A 26,542-nucleotide genomic window follows, 5' to 3' on the forward strand; every position below is an offset into this window, starting at 1 on the left:
GTGACATGGCCTGTTTCTTCGGTGATCTGCATATGACTGATATTTACGGTCCTTAAGCTGGGTACACACATTCAGCAGAAACTGGCCAACTATTGCTACATGTCTACCTGTGGTCTGTTCAACAAGCCGATCTAATAACTGGTTTATGTCCAACGGTCATGCTGGAAACCCAGCATTTGATCAGTGCTCGCAGCCAAAATCATGTGTGTGTTTTTTGTTTTTATATTCAACCTACTGCTTGAACAAAAAAAGGGTGGATGTGTGTGTACCCTGCTTTAGTTATTAATCAGACCTTAGATCTCTGTGGGTCCTCTGTGATCTACATCTGGTTTGTGGATATCTATGGCACAGTGTAGTCCTTAGTGATTAGTCCACTTTTTTTTTTATTTTATTTTTTATTTTTTTACAGGGGAAGAATTACAATTTCTGTTAGGAGTCACAGGGACAGGAAGTGAACTGAAATCTCAACTGGCCCACATAGTAACCAAAATATAGTGGTGCAAAGGGTATCCCTACCCCACCCCATCGTGGTATCAGTTGGGCTTTTAGAGAGGATGCTAGATCACTCTGAAATAGGCTTTCTTTTTTCTATGCGATTGATTGTCCTTCTTGCAGTAGAGCCAGCACAGAAAAAAAACAAAATAGAAGTTGTTGCAATTTAGGCTGTTTTCAATGTTTTTTTCTTTTCCAGAATGAAAGCAGCTCCCCGAGTGGAGGAGGTCCAGTAAAAATTACAGAGAAGTCGTCAAAGAAGAGCAGTTTCTTTCGTTGTGTGTTACTTTGATGAACTGTAGCACATGGAAGAAAGGGTATGGACTGTGGCACACCTGATCGACTGGCTTCTTGCCAAGCACAGGTGCTGCAAAGGCCTCTGGGGGAAAAACATGCAGTTTGCTGAAAGCGCCAGATATGAGACAGTTGCCGACATGGATTTCTGGAGTGGAAGATTATTGTGGGAAGCCTTTTCATACACTTTGAAAGAAAACGGGAACAAACAGACGAGTGTAAACCTTCTTCTTTTTTTTTTCTTTTTTGAAGGTGTTTTAGTCCTCAAAGTGCACCGTTGTATTTTGTTGCCTGAGCATTGGCTGGCATGGTTAATCAAAGGTTTCTAGAATTTCCTATGTAAACATCCATGATCTACCATGCCATCAGTTTTAATTTCTTTTTTAATTTTAAAGAGTGTATTACGATTTATAAAGAAGCAGGGTGGCCTTAATTCATGTATAGTGGTAACCTCTTGCTATTTCAAGACCTGCTAATCTTGTTTGCTGCCTGTGGACTTTGTGATGCATTGGAATTAATGCATTGGTCATTGCAAATTGCAAAACTTGTAGGTACAGCATTGGAACCAAGTAAGAATTATCTGCAGAGTAGTGGCGTTGATCATGCAGGGTCATCTTCAGACCCCACACACATTCTGAAATTTAGCCATAATAAAGTTACTCTGATGCAAATAAGATATTCTCTGTAAATCGGTTAGGAATTTTATATTTGGTTTGAATGTGTTTAGTGCACTTGACACTCTTCAGACCATGCATTGTAGCCCAAGAGGCAGTCCGTGTAGACCTCTCACATTAGCTGCCATATATGACTTGATCCTTTTGCATTTTGCTTCCCTTATTAGACAAGTGATCATAATCCCGCTCCATGAATGAACATGCAAACCTACCTTCCCAGACCCAAGAGTAATTTCACTGTCCATCATCTGTCACCTGCTTCAATGTGAATATAGTCATATTCTGTCTTATGATTGTCTGCCTAGGAATGAGTGGGTTGTCCTTGTCTGTCTTTTGAGCCAACTTGACTGTATGTGTGAGTGATGATAAGCACAAGTTTAGAGATTTGTTTTACCTTTGATTGTTTGTTTTATACAGAGCCCAGTAATGCTAACCTATGGAAGCATCAACTGACCTGTCATTTAGAAAGGCAATGACTCCCTGTGCTCTACTATGGATGAAAGTGACTGCCATTGTGTCCTTAATGTGCTCAGGCATGGCTTATTATTGCAGGTCCAGCCATTATGGAATCTGATTAGTGTCTGGAGCATGGGACTTTAATCTGGCAGCTGATCAGTATCCTAATAGCCAATATGGTTATTGTGTTCTAAGGTGAGGTTACATTATGTGATTTTAGAAATGTGTGGGTAGGGCTCCAAGCATGTAAACTGTTCAGATCACCTGTTCCTGTGCGTGGGCATGGTTTGGGTCGAATGGATTCAACAATAGCGGCTATATTGTACAAACTCTGCAAAGGTTTCACATCAGTGGTTTTAGGAGTAATGAGTTTGTCATTCTAAGCTCATCTGAAATAGTTTGTCCAGAAACAAGCTACCAACAATTGTATTTGGATGCCCATCGAACCCTCGTGTAAGGCAGCATGGAATTCTGGTAAGAGGTACAGCCCAGGTGGAGCCGCTGAGGACAGAAAGCAGTTATAGATGTTAATGGTTGTATCCCTCGATAGGTCAAAGCTAAGCTTTTTTTAAAGCAAAAGATTGTGCCTCAAATATTGATTGTGTAGATACTGAGACGCACCATTATTAGGACATGGTTAGTGACTGGAATACATGTGTTTAAAAGTTGCACTGGCTTAAAGAGGATATGTCACTGGTTGATTTAATATTTTCTTTCTTTACTACATACCGCCAGGGGCACTGCCCTTTTAAGAAAAGGGTTTATTTATGCACTCATTCTACAAAATGGTTTAGAGTGGTCCTACTGCAGGAATCATGTTTTACATTTGGTGGACCTGTTTGGAAGTGCAGTTTCAGTATATCAGAGTTTATACTAGCCAATTAAAGCGGAGCTCCAGGCTCCTTCAGATAAAGTCAGTAGCTACAAATAATTTAGCTGCTGACTTTTAATATTAGGACACCCACCTGTCCCACAAATCCAGCAGCGTCTTCACCCGAGCCTATTTTTCAAGGCTTCCAGGTGCTGCCGGCGCAATCTCGGCTAAGTGAAAACTAGCAGTGAAGTCTTGCAGCTTCACAGCTGGCTCCCTACTGCACATGCGCGCTGCGTCTTTTGTGAATGGCCCGGCAGCAAGGGGAGAAGGAGGGGGCTGAACTTGCAGATTCGTTTGCTACAAAGTCACCTGGAAGTGAGTTCCTGTGAAAACCAGGTACTCTCCAAAAAGATGCCAAATGTGGCAGTGGAGGGGGGAGAAAAACAAGTGGAGCTTCCATTTTTGGGTGGAGCTCAGCTTTAAACTTTTGTAGGATGGCCTTTTTGAAGAAGAGAATTAGTAATATGCATTTTGTTTTTACCCAGCGTACAGGTATACAGCCCCGACCTGAACTTTAGTCGCTCAGAAATAGTTTCTCGTTTGTTGTGACACCTGCTAGACCAGCATCTACTCCATAATGATACAAAAAAACTCTTAAATCTTACTAATTCTCTCTCATTTATTACCAGCTCATCATTTCACTCGTGCTAGGACTTACATAGTTGCATAGTAGGTGAGGTTGAAAAAAGACACAAGTCCATCTATGTGTGTAATTATGACTTGATACCCCTTTGTTACTGCATATGCACATATTTCTTTGGAGTCCACCCTTTTCCAGTAGCTGGTTACCGCAGAGAACAATATAGACACATTTTGTTGGTATATATTGATTTTTTGCTCTTTTACCATCTAAACTTTGAAAACTGGTATAAAATTTTACAGGCTTCAACTTGAAAGTGGTTATATATTTGGTAAAAATAATAGATTTTGGTGTACCCCCTCAGGTTTTCCGTTTTCTGAGTTGTATTGTGCACAAGGCTGTATGTCCTAAAGAGAAACGGCTTTAGAGAACCAAGTGGCAGTTCTTCAAGGGCTTTATAGTAAAGCCAGAGATGATGTATTATATTATTTCACAAAGGGAAAAAATCTTAAACTTAACCAAATGATTGTATGAACTACACCCAACTTTTTACCCAACCTAAATTTTATGTTGGCTGTGATCTAAAGCTCAGGGGTGCAGCCTGTGGGTCAAATTCTACATGGAAGGCTCACAATTTCATTTGGGGGGTCCCAAAATTCTTGGATATGACTGTTCTCATCTTGGGTTCAGTTTAGAATTGCATGTTTTTTTGATCTCTTCAAGCAATGGTCATTTTGACACTGGAGCACGTGATGTAAAAATTATTGAACACAATGATTGTGGGGTGATAGGACCCATAAAGAAGTTATTCCCAGTACCATGCCTCCAGCCTGTCCCATTTTTGGCAAGCCATTCCAGTTTTCATTCTGATAACCAAAAGGAGATTTTAAACATGGGAGAAAGTCCACCCATGTGTGGGTGTAGTTTTGGGCTGATTGGGGGTATGGCTTCATCATGGCTTAATATTTGAAGGTATGCTCAGTACTTTGTATACTTTGGATCCCTGCTTGGGTTCTTGATCCACGGGCTGCTCTCCACTGATCTATATTGCACTGGTAAATCTATGTTAGCAGCTTTTGTGCAAGCTGGTGTATGTAGATAGGTGTTCTTGCTTTTGTATGTGTGGTGCGTATGCATGAGTATGAGTTGCTTATGTGCTCTTTACCTTTTCATGTAAGCCAACAAAGCCTGACCCTGGAATCCTGAAAACTTCCAGAACTTTGTGACCCTTCTACCACTTTTCTCACTATTGTACTTGAGCTTGTTTGGACTCTCAGGATGACGTCAGTCTCTGTTGTGAATCTAAAGCTGCTGATTGTGTCTTAATTTTATTTTGCACATTGTCTTAGTGAAAACAAAATGGCTTGAAAGTATTATTTTCCTGTTTTTTAACTGCCCCAGAGCCTGTATTTTTAGATTGAATCATTTGTTTTTCTTTGCTACTCTGCATTTTCAGTATTTAAAATGTATTTCTTAAATTATCAACTTTTTAACTTGCGTTACCGTTTTACATTCGTTGTTTTCTCTATGAAGGAGCACACTGCTAATTATCTTGTTTCTGCCATTGTGTCAGTGCACATCTCTGTAATGTGCCATTAGACATGTATAATAAACTTTTACTAATTAAAGCCTATTCAAGAAAATGTTGTGGTGTCTGATTACCTTCTGACTACAGGATACACCCCCATACCAAATGTCTGGTAATGGCATTTTTTGGTTGATGAATGTTATTGTTAATGGGGATGTACAAGCTCAGTAGCTGTATCTGTTAAGTATGTGAATGCTGATAACCCCCAATCAATCAGTGCAGCCTAAATTATCTTTGTAAACCATAATCACTTTTTTCATGATAAAATAGAAATGCAAAATAGGATTAAATTTCACTTTTATAAAGCACTTGACCACTACTCAGTCTATCTTCTGGGCTGGTAATGGGGAGAGGGGAAGGGGGGGTTTGTTGACGCTTGTTAGGGGGGCTGCTGAGACCTGGGAGGATTGGCAACTTCACCCATGCCAGGAGTGAGCGGGGGACAGGTTTCCATTGAACCAATTTTTTTTTATTTTTTTTTTATTAAAAAATTAAATTTGTATCTCAATACCATAAAACCAATCCTATGTGGTTCATTTAAATCTGAATGGATGATAAACACATGCTGTCTGAGAACTTTGCAAAAATCTGCTTCCTCTGGGCAGCAGTCAAAAATTCACAGGCTTCCAGTAAGCTTGCTACAATTAAAGTTTGTTGAATAGTTTTAGCCGTAAGCCTCACGCACACTATCAGATTTTCTGCTGATTTTTTTTTTTGTCTTCAGAGTTGCCAAAACCATGTAGTGCAAGGGCCTGACTGATTGCATACACACTGAAACTCCTAAGGTTTGACCTCCATATTATATGGTTTTGGTAAATGTGAAAGAAAAAATCAGCAGAAAATCTGATCGTGTGTATGGGGCTTAAATCCATCTTCTTCCATTCATTCCAATGACCATTTCAAATGGAAATACATTCTTAAATTCCTGGACAATGTCATTCGGGGGTGTTAAAAGCTTTCTTACTAGTCCTAAGGATACTTTAAACATAAAGCCATCTTGTCCAATGACACCCTTCCCATTCGCTTTTCCAGAACTGTCAATATATGCCAACTCTGCTTCCATGTCTTTATTTGCCACGATGAACTGTCCATAAATGACGTTTCCACCTTTTACATTGGGTCTGTTTTTTTTTTTTGTTTGTTTGTTTGTTTTTTTTGTTTTGTTTTTTGCACCTACAAATGCCAAGCATGATAAGCTTGATCACTTCCTCCAAAATCAAGCTTAAAAATATCTCCAGCCTTGGTGGTGACAATTCCAATCACATGGTCCCCTTTAACAGGCACATACCTCTTCTGCTGGGAGTCCCCAGTACACCGCCAGATCCCTCTGCTTGATCACTCCGCACTTAGTGACCTGCAGGTTGTCTCCAGCCTGAGCAAGCCCCGGATCGCACACAACCTGCACCCGACCGGAGGAAGGAGACAAAGATGTCAGACAACAAGCCATCCCTTGTCTGTGCCAGCAGAACGAGCACATCTCCAGGTAACACCACCTGACCCATCACATCTCTGACTGCCAGGGAAGTGATGCTGGGGGAGAGCGGTTTTCCATTGAAGGTGGGCACCAGAATGACATTGACATCAGACATATTCCTGTCTGTTGAGTCAGAGGAGCAGTGTTGGGCAGGGGGCATGGCAGCAAAGCTAACTATATGGAACTACAGACTGGTATTCTGTACCGAACTAGGACACTTTTTTTGTGCTTGGGGTGGTTAGAATACTAAGGGAGGCAAATTGCTGAGATCACCGGGTATTTTACAGCTACATGAAGTGCTTGGCATATAGCTTCAACCATGCCTCCCCACCAAACATCTGGATAGTTGGTATACTGAGCTGATGGATATAGTGCACAAATGGGCAGTTGGCTAGCAGTTCTTTGTATGCAATATTCTTGCTATGGTTTGTCTTTTGATTTGCTTTTTTTGTAGGCGTAGGATCATAAAGACAGTTGGGAAGCTAACTGTTTCAGAAGGAGGTCTGCAATGATGGCTCTCATGTATTTCTCAATACATGTGTAGTGTAATAACTGCTGACATAATAAACCCAAACTCACCAATTTGTTGTAGCAGGGGTCTTTAGAGGGCGTATACAGTGGGGACGGAAAGTATTCAGACCCCCTTAAATTTTTTACCCTGTTATATTGCAGCCATTTGCTAAAATCATTTAAGTTCATTTTTCTCTTACGTTCACCGGCTGACACAGCTCCTATCTTAGACCATCGGTTTGTTACGCCGCCTTCAGGAGAGGACTAGGCATAACATGTTAACATGTACAACAAAATAAGAACTTTCTAGTTCTGCCCAAGGGGCGGTCCCTTAGGTAACAACCCCCCCCCCAGCCTGCCTCCTGCAGCCTCAGTTTTTTTTTTCTGCCTAGTGAAGAAGGACCTAGGAACCCTGCTGGCCCATCAGTTCATGTATTTTTTCTGCAGAAGTTTGCCTTTTGCTCAAGATTAAGATCCTGTGATTTGCTATCAACAGCCGGCTGGGTGACAGGCTGGATACCCTTATCCTTGTAGTCTCCCCTGCCTGGCCAGCGAGCGCATGCAGACCAGAGCTCCATGCTGGGTCAGCCACGACATGCCCCCCCAGCTCCAGGGGCGGCCGGTGAGCGTAATGCTCCGGGGCACACATATGATCGGACTACTGATGTCTGTGTCAGTGTGCCGGGCCAGCAGCCACCCTGTACTGATCGGAGAGTGGGTCTGTGATGGAATGTTCCCCAGCTCATCGGGACTGGTAAGTACAGCTCTCTCTGCCTCGGTGGAGCTGAGCTGCTGGGCATTCCCTGGGAGGTCGATTCGGGGGTCCCTTACCTCCCTCTCTTCTCTCCCTGTCCCTATCTTCCCTCCCCCTCCCTGTATGGGCTGCTGAGCAGTGTGTGTGTGTGCCATAGACAGGGGCTCTTTGGGGGGGGGGGGGGCGCGGGGCTATCGCCTGGGTTGGGGGCTGTGCTGGGTAGCTGTGCCCTGAATGTCTGTCTGTGGGTCTCTCACCTGGGTGTCTGGAGGCTGTGTCTGCTGATCGTTGTAGGGCTGTTTGCTGCCATTTCCTCTGCCTGTTTTCACTGTCCCTCATTGCATACAGTGCTCAGCGGACATTTTTGGTGTGCCCAGGAAGAAGCATGATCTGGCTCCATGTTACTGTAGTCCTGCAGCCATTCTCCCTGTGATTATGTCCTTTATACTGGACACTCGGCGGCCATTTTGTTGAAGCCTGAACATGATTTTCATGCTCAGCGCTGTACACTGGGGCTCAGCACAGTGCGGTTTTCTCTCACAGGCATTTGGGAGCTGACACAGGCACACCTAGCTGGACAGCTCAGAACTGTCAGGGTGGTGAGTCCTGCGGTGGGGGCCCCTCAGCCTGCAGCAGTTAGGAGGGTGGGACCATCACTGTCCTAAGTCCCCAACAGGTGGCAGACAGGGTAGGGTCAGCATGGCTTTAGAAACCGGTGTTTCTTCCCCCGAAATCCAGGCAATTGCAACCAGTTCGTCTGCAGGCAGTGCCTCTGGATGCTTTGTCGGCAGTCCTTAACACGTTCGTTGCCAAGATGGAGGTGGTGCGTGGGCGCAAAGGTGGTAAAAAGCGGCCCCTGCCCCCCTCCGTCCTCCAGGGAGAGCTCTAACGCAGACTGATTGACCCCTGCTCTGTCGTTTCAGATGACGCTGACCAGGACCGATTGGACAGTGAGGATGAGTGTTGGAGCACTTATCACAGCTGTGTGTGATACCCTGAAAATTCAGGATACAGCAGATCCCTCTGCTGATGTAGTGGTCCCTTTTGGGTCCCGTAAGCCAGCCCGTACACCTAAGGTGTTTCCTTCTTATTTCTATAAGTTCGTATACAAGGAATGGGGTCGACCGCAACGGACCTTTTCGGTCCCCAAATACATGGTGCGTTTTCCCCTTTTGAGGAGAGCCTTCTCAAAAAATGATTGGCTCCTCCGGTCGCGGACCCCCCAGTATCCAGGTTAAACAAAATAACCACGATCCCGGTAGAGGGGACTCCTGCCTTTAAGGATCCCACTGACAGGAAGGCCGAGGCAGTGACTCGTTCCTTGTTTACGGGTGTGGGGTCAGCAATGCGACCAGTACTGGCATCCACGCTTGTGTCACAGACACTTATTGAGTGGGCAAAACATTTGCACCGTGAATTGGGGGAACAGGCTTCCCCTGTCTGCGTGGAACTAGCAGACAAGTTAGTGCAAGGCCTTAAGTATGTTTGTGATGTGGCCCTGGATACCCTCCCTCTGTTATCTAGGGCTTCAGGGTCGGTAGTGGTACTGAGGCGCCTGATTTGGCTAAAATGCTGGTCGGCTGACCAGGCATCTAAAAAAGCCCTGACTGATTTACCCTTCCTTGGTGAGCGGCTCTTTGGAGCCTTATTGGATGACCTTATTAAAAATGCCACAGGTGGTAAGAGTACCCTACTCCCACAGGCCAGGAAGACTAAGGAGCCACGCCGTAGGCAAGGGCCCTCATTTTCCACTCCACAAACAGCTTTTTCGTCTGCCGGGGCTTCGGCTAAACATCCCCAGCCTGACAGGACGACCTCTGAAGGACAAATGCGTCCCTGGAACCGCAAGCCTTACACGCCTGCTAGCAAAAGTGCTACCGCATGAAGGTTTGCCCCCGCCCGCAACACGGTGTGGGGGTCGCCTTTGGGAGTTTGCAGCCCGCTGGGCCTTGCGGATGTCAGACCAATGGGTCTGCGATCTGATTTCCTCTGGCTACAAGATAGTTTCTCTCTTGGCCACCAAACAGATTCTTCCCCCCTCCAGCATACCTGTACTCCCGCCTTGCTGGGAGGCCCTAATGGGGGCGTTAAGGGACCTGCTGAGTCGCGGAGTGATAGTACCAGTTCCGGAGCTGGAAAGGTTCCAGGGGTTCTACTCCAATCTGTTTGGACGTACCCCTTCCTTTTTGGGGACTACAATCTTGGACCTAAAAGCCTTCAATTACTTTGTAAAAGTACAGAGGTTCAGAATGGAATCAGTTTGCTCAGTAGTCGCTGCACTCCATCAAGGGCGTCTTTGGACATCCAGGATGCGTACCTGCGATTAGCAGTTGGAGAAGCCCACTACCAGTTTGTGGCTGTTCCTTTTGGCTTGGCATCAGCCCCCCCCCAGAGTCTTTACCAAGGTATTGGTTCCTGTTTTGGCATTGCTGCGACAACGCGACAACGCGGGATCGCGATTGTAGGTTACCTAGACGATCTCCTCCTGAGAGCATCTTCCGCCTCAGAATTAGAGGAGGATGTGGCGATCATGCAGACCCTGCAGGACTTTAGGTGGCTGTTGAACCTAAAAAAGTCAGTGATCATACCGACTCAGCACTTGGAGTTCCTAGGCTTACTGCTGGACTCCATGGAAGCGAGAGCGTTTCTCCCTTCAGACAAGCTGCAGACTCTCAGAGCTGCAGTAAAACTGCTGATGAACCGCAGGTGGTCAGCAATACCCTTTCGGCATGCGAGTCCTGAGACTCATGGTGGCCTCTTTCGAGGCAGTACAGTGTGCCCAGTTTTGCACCAGAGTCTTGCAGAAGGAGATCTTGACAAAATGGGACAAATTGCCATTATCCCTGGATCAGCACATTCAGGTAAGCCAGTCAGTCAGGGACTCCCTGCTCTGGTGGCTTAGATCCCCGTCGCTTCGGTTCGGGAAGTCGTTCCTACCTCTGAATTGGACAGTGATCACAACAGACGCCAGCCTAACCGACTGGGGTGGAGTAATGGGAGTTCAGTGGACCCAGGGCCTCTGGTTGGAGCAGGAATCCAAGTTGCCGATCAATGTGCTCGAGCTGTGAGCGATCAGGCTATGCCTCTCCACATGGTCGATAAGACTTCGAGGACATCCGATCAGGATCCAGTCAGACAATGCCACGGCGGTGGCATATGTCAATCATCAAGGAGGAACAAGAAGCTTGGCCGCCGTACGGGAGGTCGGTCACATCCTCCAGTGGGCAGAGCTACAGGTACCGGCCCTATCGGCCATTTACATCCCTGGAGTGTAAAACTGGCAGGCGGACTACCTAAGTCGCCAGATGCTGGACTCAGGAGATTGGTCGTTCCATCTGAAGGTGTTCAAGCTCCTATGCCTGCAATGGGGCACACCAGACGTGGATCTCCTGGCTTCCTGTCTCAATTGGAAGGTGCCGAGATTTGTGTCCAGGACGAGAGATTTTGGATTCGGTGATTCCAACTTTGAGAGCATGAAAATCTTCTTCTCCGAAGATATATCGTCGTACCTGGAAGGCCTACATCTCCATGTGTGAGGAGAAAAGATGGCGTCCGCGCTCCTTTTCTATATCCAGGATCCTGCTGTTTTTACAGCGAGGAGTAAACCAGAAATTGGCCTTAAGCACAATTAAAGGACACTCTGTAGTCACTCTGTAGTTTAGTTTAGTTTAGCACTTTTATTTTTTATTTTTTTTTCTTTCCAAGGGGTCCGTCATGTAGTTCCTCTGGTGCATCCACCGTTACCCCCGTGGGATCTCAACCTGGTGTTATCGGCGCTTCAGAAACCGCCATTTGAGAATATCAGAGATCCCTCTGACTCTTTCCCAGAAAGTGGTTTTCCTAGTGGCCATTACATTGGCCAGGAGGGTTTTGGAACTGGCGGCCTTGTCTTGCAAGTCGCCCTATCTGGTTATCCACAAGGATAAGGTGGTGTTGCATCTGCAACCTTCTTTTCTGCCGAAGGTGGTTTCGGCAATCCACATTAATGAAGACGTTGTGTTACCATAGCTGTGTCCTAAACCGACACATCCTAAATAGGTGGCCCTACATTCCCTGGACGTGGTCCGGGCTCTGAGGGTGTATTTGTCTGCTACGGCTCCCTTTCGGAAGTCAGACTCCTTGTTTGTTTCAGTGGCTGGTCCGAAAAAAGGCATGGCGGTCTCGGCCACCATTTCCAGGTGGATCAGACAGATTGTAGTACAGACCTACGCCTTAAAGGGGCAGGTGGCCCCCTTTCCGGTCACGGCCCATTCCACCAGGGCAATTGGAATGTTTTGGTCTTTCCGACATAAAGCGTCTGTCGCTCAAGTGTGTAAAGTGGCGACTTGGTCGTCTGTTCACACCTTTACAAAATTCTACAAGGTAGATGTCAGTGCATCGGCTGATGCCTGTTTTGGCCGCAAAATTTTGCAGGCGGCTGTGTAATTGCACTTAATTTTTTTTCTGTATTTTTTATTTTTTTGACAAAAACAGTTACTTTAAGTAAATGTACTGTTGCATTTGTTACTGCTAGTTTTTTGAGGCGGTTTGTAAGGTAGTGACTCCCAGATGAGGGTACAATTTCTATGCTGTTCCCACATCCTGTTTTTTGTGGGTGAAGTTTTTATACTGTTTCCCACATGTCATTGTGGGTGAAGGTTTTATGCTGTTTCCCACCCCTCGTTTTGGCACTGCTTGGGGACGTCCCGATGGTCTAAGAAAGGAGCTGTGTCAGTCGGTGAACGTAAGAGAAAATAGGATTTTTTGTACTCGCCGTAAAATCCTTTTCTCTGTAGTTCACCAACTGACACAGCACCCTCCCTTCCTATTTTTTCTTTGTTATACTGCTTATTGATGTATTGAGGCTGCCGGATGCAGGCTGCGGGTTGTTGTTACCTAAGGGACTGCCCCTTGGGCAGAACTAGTAAGTTCTGGTTTTGTTGTACATGTTCTGCCTAGTCCTCTCCTGAAGGTGGCGTAACAACCCGATGGCCTAAGAAGGGAGCTGTGTCAGTCGGTGAACTACAGAGAAAGGGATTTTACAGTGAGTACAAAAAAATCCTATTTTTTTTTCCTCATTAATGTACACACAAAACCCCATATTGGCAGACAAACAAAGAATTGTTGACATTTTTGCAGATTTATTAAAGATAAACTGAAATATCACATGGTCCTAAGTGTTCAGACCCTTTGCTCAGTATTTAGTAGAAGCACCCTTTTGATCTAATACAGCCATGAGTCTTTTATTAGGAAAGATGCAACAAGTTTTTCACACCTGGATTCGGGGGATCCTCTGCCATTCCTCCTTGCATATCCTCTCCAGTTCTGTCGGGTTGTATGATAAATGTTGGTGGACAGCCATTTTTAGGTCTATCCAGAGATGCTCAATTGGGTTTAAGTCAGGGCTCTGGCTGAGCCATTCAAGAACAGTCACGGAGTTGTTGTGAAGCCACTCCTTTGTTATTTTAGCTGTGTGCTTAGGGTCACCTTGTTGGCAGGTAAACCTTCGGCCCAGTTTGAGGTACTGAGCACTGTGGAGAATGTGTTTTTGTCCAGGTTATCCCTGTACTTGGCTGCATTCATCTTTCCCTCGATTGCAACCAGTCATCCTGTCCCTGCAGCTGAAAAAACACTCCCACAGCATGATGCTGCTACCACCATGCTTCACTGTTGGTACTGTGTTGGACAGGTGATGAGCAGTGCCTGGTTTTCTTCACACATAGAACTTTTTGGCCTTAATTCTAAGTGGTATCTTGGTCTCATCAGACCAGAGAATCTCGTTTCTCACCATCTTGGAGTCCTTCAGGTGTTTTTTTTTTTTTTTTCTTTATTTTATTTTAGCAAACTCCATGCAGGCTTTCATGTGTCTTGCACTGAGGAGAGGCTTCCGTCAGACCACTCTGCCATAAAGCCCCGACTGGTGGAGGGCTGCAGTGATGGTTGACTTTATACAACTTTGTTCCATCGCCGACTGCATCTCTGGAGTTCAGCCACATTGGTCTTTGGGTTCTTCTTTACCTCTCTCACCAAGGCTCTTCTCCCCTGATAGCTCAGTTTGGCCGGACGGCCAGCTCTAGGAAGGGCTCTAGTCGTCCCAAACGTCTTCCTTAAGGATTATGGAGGCCACTGTGCTCTTAGGAACCTTAAGTACAGCAGAAATTTTTTAGTAACCTTGGTCAGATCTGTGCCTTGCCACAATTCTGTCTCTGAGCTCTTCAGGTAGTTCCTTTTGACCTCATGATTGTCATTTGCGCTGACATGCACTGTAAGGTCTTATATAGACAGTTGTGTGGCTTTCCTAATCAAGTCCAATCAATATAATCAAACACAGGTGGACTCAAATGAAGGTGTAGAACCATCTCAAGGATGATCAGAAGAAATGGACAGAACCTGAGTTAAATATATGAGTGTCACAGCAAAGGGTCTGAATACTTAGAACCATGTGATATTTCAGTTTTTCTTTTTGAATAAATCTTCAAAAATGTCAACAATACTGTGTTTTTCTGTAAATATGGGGTGCTGTGTGTACCTTAACGAGGCAAAACATTTACTTAAATGATTTTAGCAAGTGGCTGCAATATAAAAAAAATATATAAAATGTATTGTACAAAAATGTAAAAACCTATATGAATGCCATATCTAATAAAGGGTTAATCTAAATAGTCCATATCAAAACATGGTATAAGAACTCATTTTACAAGCCATTTATAGTTAAACAATAGTATTACATCTTCATCAGGAGAAGATGTGGATGAAATAGGAAAAGGATGTGATACACGGTTATATATCAAAGTAGATAACTTCAAAATCCTATGGCAACAAAAAAAAAAAAAAAAATGATATGAAAGTCTTCATACCCAAACCCATTTCTTAAAAATGAACAATTTCTATGGTCACTACAGAATAAGGAGTGAACACCAGAGAGCGACAAGGAACCATAGAGCATCCCGTTTCTTCACACGGGACACCAAAAGAAGGCCCCTACACCTACAGATATATTGTATGGTAAAAAAAAAAACTATCAATTCCTAGAACTATGTAGTATCGCCATATAATATAAAATAAATTACACAGAGGAGTACTGAAAAAGAAGAGGGAAAATCGCCAGATTCCACCTAGGACAACTAATCCCAGTACATTCCCAAAAGGGAGTCTTATTCTTAAAGAATAATGATCAAGTCCCAGGTGTAGAATCTAATTGCAAAAAATAAAATTCTATAACTGATAGGACATATAAACATGACAGTCAAGATGGCTCTGGGACTGCCATGGTACAAAAAATGTAAATTGACATATATAGAAAATAGTACAGTCTGGCCACACTGATGTCAATCCTAGACTTACCATCTAGGAATGTAGGGTAGTGTTATTGGAAGACTTCATTGATCAAGTTGAGTCTGAAACATTATTATCTAGTCTCATTGAGCCCCTTCAAACCAATATAGACATACACTAAAAAAAATCACACAAATTTCAAGCACCAAGTGAAATGTGGCAGCCTTTTTGAAATCCGTTTCAAGAGAGATTGAGTCTGTCAATTCACCATCAAAACACAACTAATTTGACTAATAGTCAAATAGCACTAAAGCAGCTAGAATGTAATCCTAATATAACTGTCAGACAAAGGAGAAAATACAATTATGAATAATAGTGACTGAGGAGATGTGCATGGAAATCCTCAAGAATAGATGTTGGTATTGCCCTAAGTCAACGTCTAATGCCGCGTATACACGATCAAACAATCCGGTGGAAAAGTCCGGCAAACTCAAGTCCGCCAAACAATCCCCCCGTGTGTAGCCTCCGGCATACTTTTTTGACCCGAAAGTACGGCGGACTTAGAATGCCGTGTTGCACTCCAATCTTCCCGCCGGACTCGCATTTCGGCGGACAATCCGGCCGTGTGTATGCCAGTCCGCCGTACTTTTGAAATGAGCGGACTTTTCCCGCCCGGAGAAAAGTCCGCTCATTTTGAGCGGGTCTCCAGGTAGGCGGGGCCCGCGAAGGAGACGTCGCTGGCCCCGCCGCCTGGTATGGACTTAAAGGGGACCCCCAACGCCGAAAAAAATTGGCGTGGGGGTCCCCACCAAGTCCACAACAGATCCTTGTCCAAGCACGCTACCCGGCCGGCCAGGAAAAGGGGGGCGAGCAAGCGCCCCCCCCCTCCTGAGCCGTACCAGGCCGCGTGCCCTCAACATAGGGGGTGCCTTGGGGAGGGGGGGGCCGCGCGGCCCCCCCACCCCAAAGCACCTTGTCCCCATGTTGATGAGGACAAGGGCCTCTTCCCGACAACCCTGGCCGTTGGTTGTCGGGGTCTGCGGGCGGGGGGCTTATCGGAATCCGGGAGCCCCCTTTAATAAGGGGGCCCCCGGATACCGGCCCCCCACCCTATGTGAATGAGTATGGGGTACAATGTACCCCTACCCATTCACCTGTAAAATAAAAGTACAAAAAAAACACAACACACGAGATAAAATACTTTATAATACAGAAGACCACCGCCTGTAAAAGAGCTATAAGAAGGCGCAGTGGCCCGGCAGAAGAACCGAAGAGGGGGACAAGACCCCCGAAGTCGGAAGAAGAGGCCGGCGGCGAGGAAGAAAGCCGGACTCCTCCGCTAGAAAAAGAGCTACAAGAAGATAGCGGAGGAGTCCGGCGAGAAGACCCCCGAAGACGGAAGACCCCCGGAGCTGTGCAATAAAGTATTTTATCTCGTGTGTTGTGTTTTTTTTGTACTTTTATTTTACAGGTGAATGGGTAGGGGTACATTGTACCCCATACTCATTCACATAGGGTGGGGGGCCGGTATCCGGGGGCCACCTTATTAAAGGGGGCTCCCGGATTCCGATAAGCCCCCCGCCCGCAGACCCCGACAACCAACGGCCAGGGTTGTCGGGAAGAGGCCTTTGTCCTCATCAACATGGGGACAAGGTGCTTTGGGGTGGGGGGGCCGCGAGGCCCCCCCTTCCCCAAGGCACCCCCCATGTTGAGGGCACACGGCCTGGTACGGCTCAGGAGGGGGGACGCTCGCTCGTCCCCCCCTTTCCTGGCCGGCCGGGTAGCATGCTCGGACAAGGGTCTGTTGTGGACTTGGGGGGGGCCCCCACGCCGATTTTTTTCGGCGTTGGGGGTCCCCTTTAAGTCCATACCAGGCGGAGGGGCCAGCGACGTCTCCTTCGCGGGCCCCGCCTACCTGGAGATGCGCTCGAAATGAGCGCACTTTCCTCCGCGTGTGTGGGCGAGTCCGTTCATTTCAAAAGTAGGGCGGATAGTACGGCGGACTTAGTCGCCGTATTAGTCCGCTCAAAAAGTGCCGTGTGGGCAAGTAGCCCGTTCGGAAAGTCCGACGGACAGTCTGGCGGGAAGTCTGACATACCGCTACGTGTGTACGCGGCTTAAGATTGAGAGATTCAATTAGGAATTCTATCTGCTGGTAGATATGGTTTTTCACCAAGAGATCATTTCCCATGCTTTATAGGAATTTATCAGAACCCCGTTCCCTAAGGTCCCAGTGTTCTACACACTCCCTAAAGGGCACAAAAATAAAACGCATCCTCCAAGGCACCCAATCATTTCAGGCAGAAGTTTGACTGAGAATGTCAGCAAACTTGTGGCCACTGTGCTTAGATGGTTTGTTTTGAGTCTTCAATCTTCTGTAATACTATTCATTTTTTACAGAAGACGAGGACCTTAACATTCCTGGTCAAGTGTTCTTGTTAATTGACATTGAGTCCTTCTATACAGTGCTCAGCATAAATGGGTACACCCCAACAGATTTGTCAGAAAACCTTTACTTTACTTTTTTTTTTCATGGGACGCTATACTACAAAGTACATTCCGATCGTGTGTATGCCTTATCTGAGTTTTTTTTCCAAAAATTTGGACAGACCTAGAAAAAGAACATGTTTTAAATATTTCCGATGGAACTAATTCCTATCAGGAAAACAACTCGTCTGTATACTGTTCCGACGTACCAAAAATTACGCATGCTCTGAAGCAAGTATGAGACGGAGGCTATTGAACTTCCCTTTTCTAGTCCCATTGTACATGTTGTATGTCACCGCTTTCTTGACGATCACACTTTGGTGTGATCGTGTGTGCGCAAGACAGTTTCAGCAGAACTCCGTCGGAAAAACCTTCAGAGTTTATTCCAACGGGAAAACCAGTCATGTGTACGCGGCATAAGATTTATTAACTTGCACACATTAAAATTAGTTTTCCTAACATTCATTCAAGACTATGTTGCAAAAATGAATACACCCCAATGAAAGTGAGGAGCAAAGCTAAATTTTAGACAGCAAAATCCTAATTAACAAGAATTCGACCACATGTGAGTCTAATCATTCATTAAACAGGTGTCCAGCAGACCAGTGATTATAAAAGGGCGTTGCTTACCAAAGAAAACCCTTTCCCATTTTATGCTTTCGGGAATGGCACCACATGAAAGAGAAATGTCACAAAGCCTGAGAAACAAACTAATTTCTTCACACAAAGGGGAAGGCTACAAGAAGATCAGTAAAGCTTTACTTGGAGTACTGTAGCAAAAGTGATGAAAAAAAAGTGTAACCACTACAACCATCTCACAGAGACATCCAATCTGTCTACGGAAGTTAACACCTCTACAGGAGTGTCTTCTGATGAGAAGGATTGAAGAAAAACGCCATGCAAGTTCACTGCAGTTAGCTAAAGAGTTTGCCAAACTGGGTGATTGATTCCTGAGGAATGGCATGCATGGGTGAAGTCCACAAATGAAGCCTCTCCTAAAGCCCATGCACAAAAAAGACCACCTAGTATTTTCCAGGGCCACAGCTGAAGAAGATTACTGGGACTCTGCACTCTGGAGTGATGAGACCAAGATAAATGTTTTTGGAACTGATGGCTTCAAAACTGTATGCCGTTGCAAATGTAAGGAGTACAAAGAAAAATGCATTGCTCTTACAGTGAAACATGGTGGTGGAAGTGTTGTTCCGTGGGGCTGCAAGAGTGCTGCTGGTATCAGAGAGCTGCATTTATTTCATTGATTGTATCCTGAATTCACAGATGTACTGCTCTATATTGAAAGAGAAGATGCTACCACCGCTCTGTGAATAAAGTGAAAACAGTGCATCGCTAAGAGTGCATTTTTCCAACATGACTATGATCCAAAACTGTTGTATTTCTGAAGAACAGGGTGAAAATTATTCAGTGCCTAAGTATGGGCTCAGATCAGGAGACAATTGAACACCTATGGGGAATTCTGAAGAGACAAGTTGAGCATCACTCTCCATCTGGCATCCAGGCTCTAAAAGAGGTTGTTCTTGAAGAATGGAAAAAGATAGATGTTGCATATATGTTGCCAACTTGTTCATTCCATGCCTAGAAGATTTGGTGCTGTCCTTACAAATCATGGAGGTCACACAAAATACGTGTAGTAGTTTTTGTTGTAGGATGTATTCATTTTTGCAATAACCAATTTGAGTAAAACTGAAGATTTTGTAATCTAAGTTTTATTATTAACCTTGCTTTCATGTAATTAGCTAAACAAATGTTCTACGAAACAGTTTTGTCAAAATCTTGGAAACTGTTTTTGTGTTCATTGAGTTATTAATTGCTGCAATAGCACTGTAGCTCCATTCTAGGTCCAGGTTTATCTTGGACCTTCTTAGGTTCATACTCACCCGCAACGTATTCTCATTTAATTGCTCCCACTTTCTCCAGTTGCAGTTCATAGCGATGGGGACATGTGTGCTCTATCCTACATCAATTTGTATGTGGGGAAGTTGGAGCGAGACTTCCTCTTGGGTGATTGGTCATCTATGTAGGTGTGCCAATGAAGCGGTAAATCTGGTGCACTATAAGATAGGTCCCAAATGGTCATGTGAGCTAAGATGCAATGAGACAGTAAAAAGTCCAAAGGTGTCCAGAAAGCTCAGTTGCAGCCACTGCTGGAGAGCTAGAAGAAAGTCTGCATTGGCAAGAACAAGGAATAAAGCAGCACCTGGCGCTGAAATCATCCCCGCTTGGCCAGGGTCCCTGTGACGATCCAGGAAGTGCTGGAATTCACCAGCACTGCCAAGGGTTTAAAGGGGTTGTAAAGGTTCATTTTTTATTTTCTAATTGGATTTCTTTAACCACTTCAGCCCCGGAAGAATTTACCCCCTTCCTGACCAGAGCACTTTTTGCGATTCAGCACTGCGTCGTTTTAACTGACAATTTCGCGGTCGTGCGACGTGGCTCCCAAACAAAATTGATGTCCTTTTTTCCCCACAAATAGAGCTTTCTTTTGGCGGTATTTGATCACCTCTGCAGTTTTTATTTTTTGCGCTATAAACAAAAAAATAGCAACAATTTTGAAAAACATGCATTATTTTTTACTTTTTGCTATAATATCCCCAAAAAATATTTAAAAAACAACAGTTTAGGCCAATATGTAGTCTTCTACATATTTTTGTTTAAAAAAAATTGCAATAAGCATGTGATTGGTTTGTGCAAAAGTTATAGCGTCTACAAAATAGGGGATAGTTTTATGGCATTTTTATTGATAATTTTTTTTTCTTTTTTTACCAGTAATGGCAATCAGCGCTTTTTATCGTGACTGCGACATTATGGTGGACACATTGGACAATTTTGACACATTTTTGTGACCATTGACATTAATACAGCAATCAATGCAAAAAATTGCACTGATTACTGTAAAAATGTCACTGGCAGTGAAGGGGTTATCCACTAGGTAGCGCTGTAGAGGTTAAATGTGTCCTAGGGAGTGATTCTAACTGTGGGGGTAGGGGCTGTGTTTGCCACGTCACTGATCAGCGCTCCCGTTTACAGGGAGAGCTGATCAGTGACAGTGTCACTAGGCAGAACGGGGAGATGCTTGTTTACATTAGCATCTCCCCGTTCTTCCTCACCGTGAGACGATCGTGGGTATGCCCGAGGACATCGAGTCCATGGGACCCGCGATCACAGTCATGGAGTTCCCGGCGGCGCGTGCGCCTGCAAGCCGTCTCTTAAAGGGCAACGTACAGGTACGTTAATCTGCCTGTATGTGCCCTTCTGCCATAGTATATCTGCATGAGATGGTCAGGAAGTGGTTAAGCTAGTGCATTGTTGGTTCACTTACCTTTCCCTTCTAAATTTATTTTTTCTTTGTCTCAATTTCTCACTTCCTGTTCCTCCTCTGTCAGCTTGCCCCCATCATCTGAGCTGTTCTGGCTGGGGGTTAGTCAGCGTGCTCCCCTCCTCCCTTTGGACTACATCCCTGTGGGGAGACGCTGTGTACGTTCACAGGCACGGGAAGCAGGGGAGCCACAGGTGTGTCTAAGAAGCTGTAGCTCCACCTCCCATGCAATGTTATTGCAATCAGAATGATGATCTGAGCAGCACAGCCTTTACTCTGCCCCTTTATGTTTATTCACTGTATGGGCATGCTGGGGAAGCGGGAATGGGCGTGGCTGCTGGGCGGTAAGAAATGAGAACAAGGCTCGTTCTTCTTTGACACACCAAAAAAGCAGCACTGTGCAGGTGCGATGGCCCTAAGCATCAAGGGAATTGTAGTTCATTTAAGGACGTGACGTTGCTGCATAGAGCGTGCTCTAAAAACCCAGGAAGCTGAGGAGATCATAGATACACTAAAGGAGGAAGTTTAGAAAAAGCATATGCATATAACAGGTAAATCGAAAATTTCTGCAGAAATAACAGCTATATTCCTGATCTATGCTGCATATAGATCAAATATTGAAAAAAAAATGTAGCTTTACAACCCCGTTAATCTGGCTCTGCACTGCAGTGAGAGCGTGCACTGATCGGCCATCCACAGCAGTGCCCTTACATTTCATTGAAGAGGGTTTTTTTTTTAATACATATCCTATAAGTTGCCACTTTTTTAACTTCCAGTAAAGTGCTTTTAATACACTCAGAAGGCCCTGCTTTCTTCTTTGTTCTATGTACCTGTGCCACATTCTTTTGTGGCACAGGTACATAGATGACATTTTCATCAGCTGGGATGGATCGGAGGCCGAATTGAAAAGATTTTTGACATACATGAAATTAATGACTTCAATCTGAAAAGTACATGTCATGTCATTCTCAGCCTATTGGATTGCTGGATGTGGCAGTCAAGGTTTGAAGCATGGGTTGTCTGGAGAGTACACTCCTCAGCAAACCAACTGCTGGGAATACCATCTTTAGGCCTGTTTTCATTCAAAGCTAAATACACACAAGCACACTGTTTAATTTACATTATCCCATATATTTCTGTATGTGGATGATGGCACTGTAATTATTTTAACTTAGAAAAAAAAAATCGAATTACCGTACCTTTTTTCTAATTGATATACAGGTGTCACATGACCCAGCTCTTTCCCAGCCTGTCTGCATAGAAACATAAGCAGGGCCAGTCTAGTCTTCTACTGCTACTGGTCACATGTTCAAAAAAAAAAAACACAACCTTTGGAATACAGTGTAATAAATAAATACATAATATTAATAAACAGTTTTAGCTTGGTATATAAGTATATATTTGAAATCAAATCTTTATTATTTTTTGGCAATAACGTGTGGGTGTATTTCTGTCAGTCACAGGCCCCTCCAGTCTGTGTCTTAGAACAGGGGTCTCCAAACTATAGCCCTCCAGTTGTTCAGGAACTACATTCCCATCATGCCTAGTCATGTTTGTGAATGTCAGAGTTTTACAATGCCTCGTGGAATGTGTAGTTCTGCAACATCTGGGGGCTGTAGTTTGGAGAATAAAGTGTCCTCTAATCCACAAATCATTTCCTGCCTCCATTGTGTTTAGCTAGTTAGTGGGCATGGAGGAGGAGGGAGGCCTCCCCCATGGTGTCAGAGGGGGGCGGGGTCACCCGTTTACATCACTGGGTGGCCCTTCCCTCAGCTATATAAGAACTGTCACAGAGAAGACGCGTCAGCCAACTCAATATTGAACCCTAAGACTGGGTTGCCATGCAAGTTCATGTGTGTAAAGGCAGGCGTCCCAATACTTATTATAATAACATAATATAGTGTATAACGCTTTGGGTAGACATGTAGTTAATGATCATAAATATCATGTACCCGCTGTTAAGTTTTTGGTACTTAATTGGGTCCATACGAATAGAAGACTGGGGGGACTGGAGCAAAAGACTTCTACGATATTAGCTTAGGTGGTTAAATGAGTTGAGATCTACCTTGCCTCCATGACTCAATGAGGCAATGAATTTTGCACCACATTTGAACAGTTTTGTCTCTGCTAAACCTGAAGTCTAGTTGGTCTTTTGTGCCCCCTTTGTAAAGCTGTTTTCTTGAATGCAATCACAATGTCATACTTGGAAGTGGGCGACCTAATCTCCAGTTCCCACAGCAAATTAACATTTTCTTGTATCTCATTTAATGAATGCTCCAACTCAGATATTCTAACTCAGTGGCGGAACTACCGCCATAGCGACCCATGCAGGCGCTATGGGGCCCGCAGCTGAGTGGGGCCCGCAAGTGGCATACTAACTGGGAGTGCGGGGTGGTCCGCACTGGGTGGCACACGCTGCAGGGATGTCAGACGGCGTATGAAACAGTCACAACGGGCAGGCTTGGTAGCAGCAGTGGCAATGTGTGCAGGGAGATCCCAGCTCAGGTGGACTGAACCATCAGGCATAAATATAGGGATGTCGGCTGTACTTGACACAATGCTGTGCATTACGTTCTAACAGCCCAGCGAGTACAACTCCCCCCACCCCCTCCACAGAAATGGAAGAGGCTGCATCGGCTCTGCTCCCTCCCTCTTCTCTGTGTCCATCCAAGCTCCGTGCAGCCCGTGTGCTGTGTCTGAAAGGAATGTGGGGGCGGGAGCATTTACAAAAGTAGCCGACAGCTGCAGAAGCATGTGTGAACATCCTGGGAACATCCAAGTGAGTTTGCAGCACTGTCACTGTGTCCAGACTCTGCCCTCTCTCTCCCAAATCTTTCTCTCCCCCTCTTTCCTCTGTTGTCCTTCAGCAGAATCTTTCATTAACTCTATCCAAAGCATTTTCTTTTAACCAGCCGATACTAATAGATGGCCACATCATGTTCCTTTAGCCATGTTTTTCACTAGTGCAATCACAGACATTGCATGTGATTCGCACCACATTGCTGTGCAAATCACATGCAATGTCTGTGCAATGCAAGTTTAGCCATACAAACTGTATGGCTGAAATCGCATTGCATTCTCTCCAAAATGGTGCAGGACCCTTTTTTGGTCTGCACTGGAATCGGATCGCATGGGTGTTCACACCTATGCGATCCCATGCCTGCACCATTTCACAGTTCGCACTGTGATATGCAAACTGATATGGGGATGTGAGTAACTTTACATTGACCCCCGTAGCAGCTTGCAAAGGGCAGTGTGAACCTCCAGAAAGCGACATGCAATGCAGGAGTCCGCACTAGAATCGCGCTGATTCCTGCATTGCATATATGTGAACCAGGACTCAAGTTGATTCACACTGATGCACTGTGGTTCAGTTGCAGTGATGGTGTATACAGATTTTTCCCGCATTTAACTCCATTTCCACTACAGTCCCACAGACTTCTATTAGATTACACATTTTGACAACATTTTCTGAAAGCGCACCAAATGTCCTCTATACTGCAACTTTGGTGTGCTTTCAGAAAACACAGTAACATTATACAAACTAATAGAAGTCTGTGGGAATGCAGCTAAAAATGGGGATAAAATGCAGAAAAAACTGCGTGTACCCCAGAACTGCGAAAAACTCCAGGACAGCAATGTGAACTCAAAGGCTGCAGGGTGCTGAGTAATATAAAGGGGTCCATAGATGCTGTGTAATGTAAAGGGGTCCAGAGGTGCAGGGTGCTGTGTAATGTAAAGGGGTCCAGAGGTGCAGGGTGCTGTGTAATGTAAAGGGGTCCAGAGGTACAGGGTGCTGTGTAATGTAAAGGGGTCCAGAGGTGCAGGGTGCTGTGTAATGTAAAGGGGTCCAGATGTTCAGGGAGTTGTGTAATGTAAAGGGGTCTAGAGGTGCAGGGGTTCTGTAATGTAAAGGGGTGCAGGGGGTTGTGTAATGTAACAGGTCCAGAAGTGCAGGGGGCTGTGTAATGTAAAGGGGTCCAGTGGTGCAGGGGGTTGGGTAATGTAAAGAGGCCCAGTGGTGTAGCAGGTTGTGTAATGTAAAGTGGTCCAGTGGTGCAGGGGGTTATTTGATGTAAAGGGGTCCAGAGGTGCAGGGGGGCTGTGTAATGTAAAGGGGTCCAGTTTTGGCGAGGGGGTACAAAGTAGTGACAAAGAGATATTGGGGGATGCAGAGGTATGCGGGGGCACAGGGGGTTGTTTTTACATTTTAAAGTGGGGGGGTGCCAGATATAGGATCTGCCCTGGGTGCCAAATGCTCTAGGTACCCCCCACCCCCCCGGGGCCCGGTGAGGATGAGGAATGTAAGTTTACTGTTAAGCCTCCCAGGCCCCGCGAGTCCTGCCATGTCCTGACACACGCAGCCGCATACAGCAGGAGCAGAGAGCAGAGTGGGCCAGGCAGAACGCTTGAGAGCGCCTGTGAAGGGACATCGTTTTCAGCACATGAGGAGGCTCTGGAGTCTGAACAGGAGGTAGGAAAGGAGGGGGAGACTATCATCTTTTTTTTGTGGGGGGGAGGGCCCCATACAACATTTTGCTATGGGGCCCTGTGATTTCTAGTTACGCCCCTGTTCTAACTATTCCCAGATCTAAGCTACTCTAGCCTTTCCTCCACTCGGCATTCTGCTTCCCTACTCTACGATCTAGAGTGGAAGAGGACACAGCGTTCCTCAGATAACCTATTGGTACAGAACCTTCCTCAGACTTTTTGCCAGTAAAAATGTTTATTAGAATTGTGACACAAAGTACAGGTCAATTGCAACCGAATACATTATCAAACTCAAGGCCCTCTATTTCACCTGACTTCACAGCCTCTAGTTTTTAAGCAAGAGCGGGTAAAGCCCAGATCCAAAGTAACAGAGATATCTCTCTCCCTGCCATTGCTACCTTACTGAAGGCAATGAAGTGCTACATCCAGTAACATTTATTATCTTACCTGGAAATCTTATTCAGCCTGCACTTACAGCAGTATATGTATTCAATTCCAGAGTTTACTCAATAACTCTAGTCTGGCCCTCCAAAAGCAGACTGGACTAGAATCTAGCTTTCATCATCCTAAAAGGGCATGTTTTGCCTTATCCATCTATTCTTAGGGCTCTAGCTTGTTCTTCTTTAGAAGAACCTTATTCAAGTTCCTTCTTGTGTAAGGCCCCTCTTCTGGCACCCTGTGTTTCCAAGGGTTACTAAACACACAACAGTAAAATCAGTCTGTACAGTATATGCAGTAAAGCATGCAGGGTTTAATCCTATGCATTGTGTCGAAAGGCAGTTTGAGTATGTCTTCTCTGATCCTCCCTTTCTTCCACAGTCCCCAGTTTATCTGCTGATAAAACAGAGACTTGAGGGCAAGCTACACATGCTCAATTTGGTGTGTTTTGCTAGAAAAGTTTATTTTTCTTTGGCCCTGTGCTGAGCACATGCACTCTCCAATCAGTACTGTCCAGACAGAGGGTCAGGGGTCCTGCAGCTTTATAGGACAATCAGGGGAGAATGAAAACTCCTCCTGCAAGCTTTAACCAGACACTGAAAGAAGTCAAAAGACTGCTCTGCTGATGAGAAAAGGTATTTATCAGTTTATATTTACTAAAATAATTGCATTTCCACGTTCTGTGTATTGTGGGAGACCAGATATAGTGAATGCAGAGTACTGGGTTTAGTAACACTTTAACTTGATTCTTTTTACCTTGGGTGACACTTTCTGAGAGTCCTTGACCAACGTGGTAGCTTTTTCTGGAAACCCTAGCGTATACCTGATCTATCTTACAATTGGAA

The 26,542-nt window shown here is 45.0% G+C and overlaps 1 protein-coding gene and 1 pseudogene across 1 annotated transcript in view; one reads left to right on the forward strand and one right to left on the reverse strand.

Moving 5' to 3' along the window:
- The window catches only part of RAB8B (RAB8B, member RAS oncogene family), a 78,115-nt gene extending 73,102 nt beyond the window's left edge, over nt 1-5,013 (forward strand). Inside the window, exon 8 of the mRNA XM_077468523.1 lies at nt 692-5,013. Coding sequence (XP_077324649.1) covers nt 692-784 — 93 coding nt within the window. The 3' untranslated portion in view covers nt 785-5,013. The remainder of the gene's footprint in view (nt 1-691) is intronic.
- A 482-nt stretch (nt 5,014-5,495) lies between these two features.
- Nucleotides 5,496-6,547, reverse strand: LOC143961984 (exosome complex component RRP40 pseudogene; annotated as a pseudogene).
- Between the last annotated feature and the right edge of the window lie 19,995 nt (nt 6,548-26,542).

The sequence above is a fragment of the Lithobates pipiens genome, unplaced genomic scaffold (assembly GCF_037356315.1).
Source record: "Lithobates pipiens isolate NorthernLeopardFrog02 unplaced genomic scaffold, aLitPip1_a1.2 Scaffold_8, whole genome shotgun sequence".
NCBI lineage: Eukaryota > Metazoa > Chordata > Amphibia > Anura > Ranidae > Lithobates > Lithobates pipiens.